The sequence below is a fragment of the Argopecten irradians genome, chromosome 6 (assembly GCF_041381155.1).
Source record: "Argopecten irradians isolate NY chromosome 6, Ai_NY, whole genome shotgun sequence".
Taxonomy (NCBI): domain Eukaryota; kingdom Metazoa; phylum Mollusca; class Bivalvia; order Pectinida; family Pectinidae; genus Argopecten; species Argopecten irradians.
The window spans coordinates 42126532-42139247 of record NC_091139.1 but is presented as its reverse complement, the minus strand read 5'-3'; the positions used below and the strand labels follow the sequence as shown (position 1 = coordinate 42139247).

The following is a 12716-nucleotide window of genomic DNA, read 5'->3' as shown; positions in this document are numbered from 1 at the left end:
AAATTACTATTTATTGGTGCAATTTTAACAATTTGATTCAATAAGTAGGCTGGATTTACTTTAAAAGATACAAACAACGGGATTTGCGTTGAAAATATCATATTATTTTCATATATGGAGAATTAACTTGCAGTCGCGTTTTTCTCGAATTTATTTCAAAATGGCTGAAAAGCATAGTAGTAAAATTCCAATAAAACGTTGAGGCATAAGAGAAAAATACTCTTTCATACGTTGATATGAAGGATAGGAATATTCTACCCTCGGGACCACAAAATGTTGCGCAACCCTCGGCAAGCCTCGGGTTTTACAACATTTTTTGACTCTCGGGTAGAATATCCCTATCCTTCATATCCACATATGAAAAAGTCTTATAATATTTTTTGGTTGAGCAATTTATCTATTCATCCCCAATTCTTCCACCCACGAAAACATCCTTTCTTATTCCATATTACCAATATGTGTTAATTCAACCAATAACAAAACACCTACTTTTTTAAATGTGGTGAGCCTAACAAACGTCTACAATTGTATATACTTGTCTTCTATGTACAGGTGCTAAGGTGATGTTTTGGTACAGGTCAAAAATGACCATTTAGTAACAATGTAACAAAAAGTGAGATAGAACCTTTTCTCAGATTTGGGGAATTCACTGATATATGATAAAATCTTAGGCTTTCATTTCTCCAACTGTCCCGGATATCACCATGACAACACATCCTGATAACAATCATTGTCTGGATACGGGGAATTTTATAGGATGTAATAAAACTGATTAGTGGAATTCGATACAGCTATCAGAGAACAATAAAGTCTCTGTATCAATAAAATGTAGCATAAATTGGCGAGACATAATGCGTCTGATATCTTACCTTTCTCAGAAAACATGATCAGATACGACCAATATATTTCATATCAGATTATATATACCTGCATGCACGAGATGGTCAATTGACGCAGTAGAAATACCAAGAGGGTTTGGGTTCAATTCCTCAAATAGAGGGAAGATGTATTGAGTTACTTACTCGCTCACGTTTGGTTTCTCTGATTTCTGGACCAGGCTCTACCAATAACACAAACTCGTGTTCATAAATATTTACTTACAATCAACAATGTAAATTCTGTACATTAACACATATATATGTAGAAGTATTTTTCAGATGCATTTTAGAAAATCGATTTTGCTATTGCCTTCATCTTTGCTCCTGCTGGCTGTGTGTCCTACATTTTTTTTTAATTCGAAAAACAGTATGTTGCATTGTTGATATGGTGATATCAAATTTCTAGCAACCAAAATATATGACTATGGAACGCTAGCTAGCATATTGATAACTTTTTCAGTTGTGCTATAATCCTGCTGTTTCAACTTATATCTCTATGTCAAATGTGTTCTACAAAAGTCTCGTCCAAACAGTCGTTAAACCTCCCTAACAATCAAAGCAATATTTCATTAGTTATTAAGCAGTACGATTTATTATAAGTGTAAAATCATAGGGGATTAGAAAGCAAGCTTGGAACTTTGTTCACTTAATTACTCGATGTGCATGACTTATGTTTCAAGATGATAACAAAGTGATTACAAGCAAAAAATCTTAAATTCCCAAGTAGACAAGGATGTGTAAAGTACAACAATAGTTAGGACTTTCGATGTCATTTGATGTGATAGAATAACAATGCAAGAAAAACTACAAACATAAATAATTTTAAAAATTTGTATTCCAGCCGTAAACATAAACATTGCTATTGTTATCAAATAAATTGGACCTCCGCCCAATCAAATGCTATTTTAAACCAAACAATCTCCACGGTATGAAGAGAGATGCCGTCAGATTTGTAGACGTTTCTTTCCAGTATTATTAAGTATAACATATGAGCTTTTACTTTAATTTCAGGACCAATAATACATGTAAAATATTGTTGAAAGGCTACCTAAAACTTACCACACACATTAAAGACACCTTCGATGGAAATACTGTGATATATCAAAACTTGTATGAGCTGATTGAAAGTTCATGGAAATATGAACCTATTTTTATACATGTAGGACATCGACCACAAAATACATTATATCGAATTTATTTCTATGCAGACAATTGTGATCTTTAAAAAGCCTGAAATTGAACAATGTATCAATAATTTAGGCATACAAGGTATTGAATACTAATCTCATGTTATATAATATTGATAATGTAATCACGTGAGGCGTATGTGATATCCGGAATACTATATTATACACTGCAGCTAAATATCCTTTCAGCGACCTGGCGCAATATAACAATATAACACACTGTACCCTATACAGGCACACAGATGGATTTCTACAAATACCTAAGTGGTTCCAATAGAACCAGAATGATGGAGTCCTATATTTAACGCCGTGGACGATCGATGCTTATGTTGTGGCTTCAGATATAAAACAATTATCGTGACAATGGAAGGAGATTTCCCCGAACAGATATAACTACATTACAGAATTTCAACAGGGACTTCCAATGACCTGTTCACTCAACAGAGGGCCATACTGCAGTTCGGCCACCCGATCGATCACGTTTCCAAAGTGTCATGCTCGGTTAAATGTGTCATTCAGCTTGGGCCCAACTACAATTTTATTAAATAGAGTTTACAAAATGAGTGGTTGTTGGATATTTGATGCACTCCACATAATACAAGTGAGGTATAAAAGTTACAATAGACGCTGGCTATAGCGAGTATCTTGTGTAACTTTTATAAAATAACTTACGAGTGTGGAATAAATTCCATATCCAATAATTCAACAATCACTCGTTGTGTGTCCTGTATATATCACAATTATATCCGCTTTTAACCTGGTAAATGTGTATTAACCAAAATAACCATGTATTTGCCGACATATACAATTAAATTTAGTGATGTTTTAACAGTAAAAATAAACTTATTGATATATCAAATCCGATAAACATTTCATTATAATACATTTATTTAATTAAAATAACTACCATATAGACAATTAATTTGCTATAGTTGATTGAACTCTACATGTATACAAGCAGCAGCACACATACAACAGGATGCCATCGTCTCTAAGACCAGTCCATATTTCTACTTAACTCATCTGTGGATCCCCGTATGACAAGACATAACACTTATTACAAGTATTAGCTTCCCAAAAAGCTTAGTGGGCTACGCGGCAGCTTAACCCTTTGTTTGGAAAGAATTGGAAATTAAACTATGATATGATGATATTACTTTGCAATTTCAGATGTTCTGTTGGAAGCCATTTTATAATTTTGAGACAAGTACAAACAAACATTTTTATTGTCACCAACAAAATAAAAAGGGTTATATGCTAAGCTCAGAAAAAAAGACATAAAGAAAATATCGAACTTTATCTCTATGTTTCTGTGTTTATCTATGTTCCGTTTTCATTCCGCTTTTGTACTGTCATTCCGCATTCCGCATTTTAGTACTACGCGTTCCGTCAATTAGCATACGCATGGTCTGCTATGTTAAGGAGATAAGCATTGTGCATTGCAGTAGAAACTTTTTGCAGAGATGGGAATTGTTTTTTTAATCCTCAGTTAATTAAAGTACTTGCAATGAACTAACATTCAATTCATACATACGTGTTGTATATTTTTATAATGAATGTCAATAAAAAAAGTTTGAATCTGTCGATTCTGGCGTCCGCAAATCAATCTCTTACTAACCTATCAGCACCTATCTAATAGTCCACATCATCATTTTGGACAGTAAATCTATAAAAACACATTAATTTGAAGGTTCGTCATTATGCCAATGTACCAATCGCTGAGTGGACTTTACTGTAGTGTATTAAGAATAAACACACCAATCTATAAAATGTCGTATGTACCTTCAGTACAGACTAAAATAACCTCTTATCGTTAGCAGAACATGGAGACTAAATATTGACAAATTTTCTAGGATATGTTACGTAACGAGTGAGTATAGAAATGTTTCCGCTCGACATATCAAGCTTAATGCACATCGTCAGGGGTGATCTATGGGGCAAAACCATTAGACTTTCTCTAGAATCTAAAAAGGTATCAAGTATGTCTGATAAGGAAACAACATTTAACGGAAGGGAAATCTCTCATGACAGCAATGCTCCTCTATTTACCCGTTTATCTTGGGACACTTTAGGACCGAGAATGAGATACAGGAAAGACATAATGCACTCTTAAAATAAAGCAACGAATCAATTCTGCACGTGTTATTTGGGTTTTTTTTGGGAGTTTTTCGGGTTTTTTTTCACAGAATATGAGAAGGAGTATTTCTGGTGTTTGTTTTATGCGAAAGCCACATGAAAGTGCAGGCTTTTGTTCCAACATAATCTTCATGTAAATCTGGTGTTAACAGAGAAATTTGGATTGCCATTTATTTGACTGGAATGTGTTCTTTGTTTTACATAATTGGGTCTATATGTCAATAGGGAATATTTTGAACTTGGTTCATGAGAAACAGTCACAAAAATTGACTTACTGGATAAGGTTTGCATTTTTACACAGTTGCACAAATATCCGAGCTCGACGTCGTAAAGTGACGTAACCAATAGTGACGTCAAAATGCTTTTGTAACGGTAATGTTTCGGTCACTGTTACGAGTCCTGGATACAAGAAATATATTACATATTCTGTTTAAATAAAGATATTTGTTGAAATTTATATTTAAACAACAATTGCAGAAAGATTTCAACATGTATGTGATATTTTTTTCTCGAATGTAAAACGACATTGCCATTTTTTTCATGTCATATTTTTTAAGTTTGGATATTAATAATTTTTACGAGACATAACTTAATAGTCTATTTCGGCTTAACTGCGGGATAGTTGCTGGCGCATGCGCACAAACGGCGGGGGGGGGGGGGGGGCAAACCGTTGCGATTTGTTTACATTGACGACACGATTCAAGATGGTGAAGGGCTGCAGCGTTTGGGGGTGTACCAATCGGTCTAACGGAAAGGGAAGAGAAAGAGGTGTGAAATTTTTCAAATTTCCCATGGACAGACACTAAAGAAGATCCTGGATAAAAGCTTTGAATCGCAAGGACTGGGAACCGACTGCTAATTCATTCGTATGCTCGTACCATTTCGTCAGCGGCTGGCACGCCTACGACAGATCGGAGCTTGACTATAATCCAACAGTTTTTCACTATAAACAGAAAGCAACCAATCCGGCTAGAACAAATCGGGCATTCAGACGCAATTTAAGTAAAGTAAGTCAATTAACTTTAAAAATTAAATCGAATATTGGTGTATTATATCCCTGAATGTCGATATACTGTACAGGTAATATTGATGTTAACAAATACACGTGGGTTTCTAGAATTAGGTCATGGTGTACATTTGAGTCATACCATTCAGATAAATAAAGCGCATGCTGTTATTATTAATTAAACACAGCTATTTAACCTTAAAATGGGTAACTGTTACTCATATGCAGGGTTGTGCCCAACCTGATACAGATACAGTACGTGGACAAAAAGTACTTTGACACCACATTTTTTTTACTACATGTACAATGTATTTTACCCGTTTTCTTTGAAGATTTTAACCAAATTTGACATGCACTTATAGCAAATTATCTACACTTTCAGCACATGATATTTTCATATTTTTCCTGATGTTTTTGGTTGAAATCTGCCAATAGATTAGATCAGTACAATTCAAACTAAAAAACAGTAGGCCTTAAAAATAAATTAAATGTATATTAAACTTATGAATTATAACTTTGATGTTTAATTTGCGATATTTTGTTCAAATTGTAGACATTCGAGGAGGCAGCTCAGATTCAAAAGGAGCAAGAAGAAGGAATGTTGAGGCAATCCATGGCCCAACATGACCATGTCATCTCCACCGATACTGACAATACAGAATGTACAGACAAGTCTTACTCAACAACAGGTATTCTCGGAATGTGACCCTGTCTTGGAAGAGAATGTAAGTTTGAGAGAGGAAAACGCCCTTCTCAAAGAAAGAGAACGAAAACTGACTTTTTCTGTTGATAAAATCAGAAATAATGATAAGGCTACCCGTTTTTATACGGGTTTACCCACATTTGGAATATTTTTGTGGCTGTTTAACTTTGTTAAAATGAAAGCAGAGAAGATGACTTTCTGGGATGGACAGAACACCCCAGGTGACAGAAAAAGGCCAATGAAAGTTTCAATTTCATTAGTTGATCAACTGCTGGCAGAATTGATGAGACTGAAATTGGGTCTATTTGTGCAAGACATAGCGGATCGCTTTGGTTTATCATGTAGTACTTTTTCAAATCTATTTGTATCATGGATCTGTCTTTTATATGAAGAATTGAAAATAATTAATGTGTATCCTTCTCGAGACTTAATAAACCAGAATATGCCTGAAGGTTTCAAATCATTCCCTTTAAGAATTATTATTGATTGCACTGAAATTTTTGTACAGAGGTCTTCAAGTCTTGTAAACCAGAATCTGTTGTATTCAAATTATAAACATCATGCAACTTTGAAATTTTTAATTGGTATAACACCTTCGGGTGTTATTTCATATGTATCAGATGCTTGGGGTGGAAAAGTATCTGACCGTCGTATTGTTATAGAGAGTGGATTTTTAGATTTATTGGAGCCAGGAGATAATGTTATGGCTGATAAAGGTTTTACTATATCAGATTTACTCAGAGAGAGAAAGTGTTCATTAAATATACCACCTTTTAAACGAGGTAATTCACAGTTCACTGTTGAAGAGGTTTTTTGCGACACAATCAATTGCTAAAGTGAGAATTCATGTTGAAAGAAGCATTGGTCGAGTGAAAAAGTTTCATTTATTTGATGGTGTGTTGCCCTTAACTTTGGCACCTATTGCTTCAAAATGTTTAAGGTTGCTTGCTGGTTGACCAACCTCGATGTGCCTATTGTATAAGCAATCACCCATTTTTCCTAGACTGAAATAACAATAGTATCAATTCAACTTGTACCTGATGTTGAATATGTGATTTTTTCAAATTTAATCTAAGTACTACTCATGCACAGTATATATATATATACTTAACTTGTAAATATATGAATTTACAAGGTATATGTATAATGTAATGACGACAAGAAGACATGAATATAGAATACCCCTTGTCTGTGTACAGGGTTAATGTTTAATGGATCACAAACCGTTTCTTTTGTGTAAAACAATAATTGATAATTGGATATTGTATGAAAAAGAACCAAAAACAAATATGAAAGATTTAGACAGTCCAGATATTAAATTGTTGTTGCTTAAAAATATTGAAAGATATATTGCTCAGAAAACATTTTCAAAGTTTAAACTTAAAAAATTTAAATCAATTTTATTCCCAAAAGACTTGCTTGAACCTTTTTACTGTATCACACATAGTTATTTATATTCCCTTCCTTCCTTACTTTTTTTGTGTAAACATATCTTATGAGAACAGGTATAAACAAAACAGACTGCCTATATATATATGGCATTTGCAACATCTGGAGCTAGTAAAGGGAAGTAACTCCATGGAGAATGAAATCTTCCATTAGAAATGGTATGTTTTTGTCAACACAATGAGGGTTCAATGATGGCAAATAAAAATAATGTATACATGTACATGTACTTAATTAATACCAGTTAATCAGATGAACTATTGCAATGTACATATTTTTTTTAACAAACATAGATACACTTGCTGATACATGTACTTAATTCATACATACTGATGAAGCTAAGATCTCAGCAAATAAGATAGAACCTTTTAATCTTATAATTATTACTCCTACAACAGCAATCCAACACAATGACATATTGGTATATCTGATATAAAGTCATATGAATTAAAGTTTGTTGGAAATAGGAATTCAATCGTGTAAAATATGTTTCACATAGAATTCCACTAAACGAGGCATCATGTTTGAGACAAAGTCACGATCAAAATACACTCTTTCTATAAAACAGTTTCCGTGTGCTGCACTGGTCCAAACCACAAAATCACACCATGTGATACCCATAACCGCCATTTCGCTTTGCACTTGTGCGTAGTAATAGTGACTCCTTCTCAGTCTGGTTCCCTCTTCTGTCTTTTGTAAACAAAAGTCGTTTGATCCCATTTCTACAATTTCATGCACTTGCATTTCATTTACAAGTTGGCCGTTTACAGAATATGGACACTTTATCTCTAAAACTCCAATATTGTTTTCTTGGGGCATGGAGGTATCAATAATCTTACCATCCCCGGACGCGCCAATAAAGGGATGAGAAGGGAGAAGAGTAAGACCTGTCTCACTAACACTCAGAGATGTAACCCGGTTCTGGAGCTTTATATAGTCACCCACAGCTTCCCTTTCATGGTCGATTCCCCACTGAATCGGTTTGGGTAAAGTGCTGTACCTAAAATTGAGGAAACACCTGTTTCAGTTTAAAATTAGTAATTGGCTACAATGTATACTAGTATAGATGCATATAATTTTATATACATGTACAGAACATACATATTACCACAAGCCCTTGACCTCAGGGTTGCGAGTTGGAATCCCATGTGTGACCACTGATCGATGGTTTTTCTCCGTGTATTTGTATACTCTGACTTTCCTCCACCAACAAACCTAACAATCCTTAAATGACCCCAGCTGTTAGTAGGACATTAAACAAACAAAATCAAATGGTACAATCTATATATATATGTACATGTAAATATTTTGGTAGGTGTACATGTGTATTACATGCATACAGATCAAGTAAAGCTGATGAGAACTGAAGTGTTGTCCAAAAGGAATATCTTGTATGTACATTATATGAATTTTTAATTTGTCATCTATAATTTTAATTCAGGTCAAATACTTACCTTTCTAAACCAGATCCATGTAATTCTACCTTTATGCAAATCTTGCCACAATACACTTTCCCGTTGACCTCTTGTTTTTTCTTCTATATATTGGCTTAAAGAGGGATCGATTGGTGCTAGGAGATGAACTGAAATATATGACAAAACATTTATAATGTTACTGCAGCTGTAAAAATAAATTCCATTTGTGTTGATTAAATGCAAACAGTAATTGTAATAAATTAAATGTAAATTTGTCTGTATTAAATATAAAGTGTGAATATTTCCATGATACATTTAGTTGATTGCATGTTATTTTATGGATGAATCGTTAATGTGATTACATGTACTGTATTCGACCCAATAAGCGCCCATGTTCCTGTAAGCGCCCTTCCCCCTTTTTGAGGCCTCAATTTCAATTGCCCATGCATAAATAAGGACCAAAATTACATAAAACGGTATAGATTTGCGACTTATTAGCACCTTTTTATTTTTATCAATTTTTAAGCGCCCTGGGCGCTTATTGGGTCAAATACGGTAGTTTTTTTGTGTAATAAATAATACATGTACAGATTTTGTAAAATCAATGTTGTGTCATTACTATCATCTAAATTCAGAACATTTTAATAAATCACATTTATCTGGGAGAAATGCTGGGGTTTTTGTGTGTGTGTTTTTTTTTTAATTACAATTTATGTACCAGTGCTGCTATTTGGCTTGTACACCAGTTCATGTGCCCTTTCTTCCATTGGATCAGATTCTATGGCTGTCAATACAACTTCCTCTCTCTGGACAGGTGGTGTGAAATCAGGAATGATGGCTAAGTGTGACATACCTGCCAATATAAAAACATTGCTGGTAAAATAGTATCAAAAGTTCAAGATGGATTTCACCTAGCTTTTCTTGTACTTCTATGTACCTGAAGATGGCCAAGAGGCTGAAAATTTGTGAAAGGGATATTTATACTATTTAATGTTTATATATATTCTCCCTCTGGAGAACTAGTATTTGAAGGTAAAATAGTGATTGTGGTTTTGAAAGAAATTTTAACAATCACTGGGTTATAAAAAAATTATTTATAAAATCCCAAGATTTTTGCATATTTTTTTTTTTAATTTATGATGGTAATACATGTCTGAAAGTTTAGATATCATGGTATTTTATCTTTTTGATTCATTGATGGTAATACATGTATATATCAGAAAACTGAAATATCTGAAGGTAATTTACACACCTGATTTTGGAAAAACTGCCTTTAATTCCATCATCATATTGGTGTAGTGGTCTTGATCATAAATTCTGTCGGAGGAGTGTCGTGGATCAAAATTCAAGACTCTTTGCTTGTCACAATCAGATCTCTTTCCAAAATGCATATTGTTTACAGGTTGCGGATCCATATGGAGTTTTCTTGGTACATTCCATTCACATTTTCTTGATGTATATGGGATTTGAGAATTTTCTTTATCTTTTTCTAAATGGTACCCATTGATGTCGAATAATAATGCCCCAACATGGCTGCAGCATTGGGCCAAACTGTAAAATAAATAAAAAACAAATGGATACATAAATATATTGATTAATCTAAATTAATAATAAACTAATTAATCTTAATAAATAAACAGACTTGAGGACAGAATTTTATGAATTAATTAATTGAAAAATAGATAAATAATAAATGATTTTATGGACAGACTGAATGCATTTATGCGGTATTTATAATTTGAAAAAAAAAAGGATCCTTTCAACCTAAAATTTGTTTTCATTTGTCTGCTTTACAAAAAGTATAATGACTGGTCTTACCCGATAGGACACTGGCAAAAAGCATGAATTGGTATTTCATTCTTGAAGGCGATGTAGACAGAATATTTCGTTTTTTTCATTGACGCAAGTACCATTGCTGTCCCATAAATTAGATCAGTATCAACCTATAAAAAGAAAACAATAGATGAAAAAACACTATTATTTATTTCATAGATGCAACTTTTCCCCAATCCTGTCAGTGCAAATCATGAAGGAAGAAAGATAACTCTTGGTTAATTACTTGACTAGTCTACTTCACTGTCTGTGGCGCCTTTTCATAGTATTTTTTTTTCTTTTGACATGCTTTTTAAAGACATTTGAAGCAGTTTGTGTTTATAATTTTTATATATATTCTTTGTTACCAATGATGGGGTTTGAAATTTTGCTTTTAAATTAGATTGACATCATTGACAAATGCAATAACATCGCCGAAAATTAGGTCACCGTGTAGGCCTTCTGTAGCCTTGGCCACCGTACGACTGAATCTAGGCCCGCTTGAATTTTAATTATCGAATATATCTAACGATTAAATATGAATTACATAAGTTTCTATTAAAAACATCCATACCTCCATAAATTTAATCTGCTGGACATCCCCTGCCTGGTAATGTGCGACAGCTCTATCCATCGATCGGTACGATTTGACAGAAGTCAGCTGATGACATCCGTCGCCTGACTCCCCAACTGGCCGCTTTCTATTGACCATGAAGTCATAAATGACTTGAAAATTTATGTTTGGAACTTTACTTTGAAAAATCGAAGCATATGCTACCGAGTTATAAGGTGGAAAACCTGACGGGAGCGCGATGCTGTCAACAAAAGAATTTTGTAATTCCCGCGACGCCATCTTGGTTGCTATAAACAAAGGACGCCCAGATGACGTTTGTCCCCCCCCCCCAGGGACGTTTGTCCCCCCCCCCCCCAGGTGGTTTCTGCGCATGCGCCATATTTAACCCGAAACGAACTATAAAACTGTTTTAAAACATATTCACTGTGGGTATCCGTACACCGGATATTGGTATCGATGAGGTGGTGACCGGTCACAACAAGGGGAAGTTTTGCAATATTTTCACAGTTTTAATGTAATTAATGTATCTGTAACTATTGTCCAGTTCAAGCTTATTATATATCGCGTCCATATGCGGTCTGTCAGCTCCCAGCGCCATATATTTATTAAGGAATAGACAGGAATCTAGGGTCAGATGCAGTGGGGTACCGCAGTGAAAAAAGGCGGTTCAAAATTAATCACTGATATGGATATTAAATGCTTTCCTGATAACGGTTTGGTTTGGTTGGTTTCTTTATTTTTACGTCCTATTAACAGTCAGGGTCATGTAAGGACGTGCCAGGTTTGTTGGTGGAGGAAAGCCGGAGTACCCGGAGAAAAACCACCGACCAGCGGTCAGTACCTGGCAACTGCCCCACATGGGATTCGAACCCGCATCCCAGAGGTTGAGGCCTTGTGGTAATATGTCGGGACATCTTAACCACTCGGCCACCGCGGCCCCTCCTGATAACGGAATTTATTTTCTATGGCTAGTTCACAACATATGAAAGCAACTCACGCCCGGATGGCTAATTTTGAGGTCATGAAGATTACGAAATGAATCAGTGAAAATCACATTGTGTACGGGCGCTTGCTTGTTGTTAAAAATCAAGTGTACGGGGGCTTGGATGTTGATTGTACGGCAGCTTGGTTGACGTTTTTGTAGGTTAAACGCAGCTTTTTAAGCCAAATATTCCTTTCTAGATAGCAAAATAGCGTTCTATACGATTATTAAATTACTTCAGTATTGAAACGATACGCAATGTAGAATGATTAATTATTTTGATTTTGATTAATTCAGGCAAAACTGTTCTTTTCAATTTATTTTGAATTTGGGCAACTAAAAGTATTAAAGTATTAAAACATTATCTTTAGATAAAAATAAATAACTGCAAATGATAAACAATAAATTTGACAAATAAGGAAAGGATGCAAAATCAAATCGGAAAATGTAAGAAACGGAACCATATCAGTAAAGGGTGACATCTGGACAGGTGTGCATTAAACTGAAGTTCCGTGCTGTATTCTCGAATTATAGAGTTCATCGGTTTGTCATCAAACACGACCGCATTGCAAAATAC

The 12716-nt window shown here is 34.5% G+C and overlaps 1 protein-coding gene and 1 pseudogene across 1 annotated transcript; one reads left to right on the top strand and one right to left on the bottom strand.

The window, feature by feature from the left end:
- The first annotated feature begins 4892 nt into the window (after nucleotides 1–4892).
- On the top strand, nucleotides 4893–7359 carry LOC138325937 (uncharacterized; annotated as a pseudogene).
- A 388-nt stretch (nucleotides 7360–7747) lies between these two features.
- LOC138325938 (uncharacterized) lies at nucleotides 7748–10311 on the bottom strand. The gene is made up of 4 exons (XM_069271958.1): nucleotides 10024–10311; nucleotides 9490–9624; nucleotides 8811–8938; nucleotides 7748–8356 (listed from the first exon to the last, which is right to left on the bottom strand). Exons 1-4 carry the CDS (start codon nucleotides 10184–10186, stop codon nucleotides 8312–8314), a joined length of 471 nt encoding a protein of 156 aa, XP_069128059.1. The 5' UTR covers nucleotides 10187–10311; the 3' UTR covers nucleotides 7748–8311.
- Nucleotides 10312–12716: the final 2405 nt, after the last annotated feature.

What these genes read in the sequence shown, in the direction of transcription:
- LOC138325938 (XM_069271958.1), bottom strand. Translation starts at nt 10,186, where the DNA reads ATGGATCCGCAACCTGTAAACAATATGCATTTTGGAAAGAGATCTGAT. An exon ending in GGCAGTTTTTCCAAAATCAG is followed by an intron (nt 9,625 to 10,023) that starts GTGTGTAAATTA and finishes TTATATTGGCAG; the next exon opens with GTATGTCACACTTAGCCATC. An exon ending in CAAGCCAAATAGCAGCACTG is followed by an intron (nt 8,939 to 9,489) that starts GTACATAAATTG and finishes CATATATTTCAG; the next exon opens with TTCATCTCCTAGCACCAATC.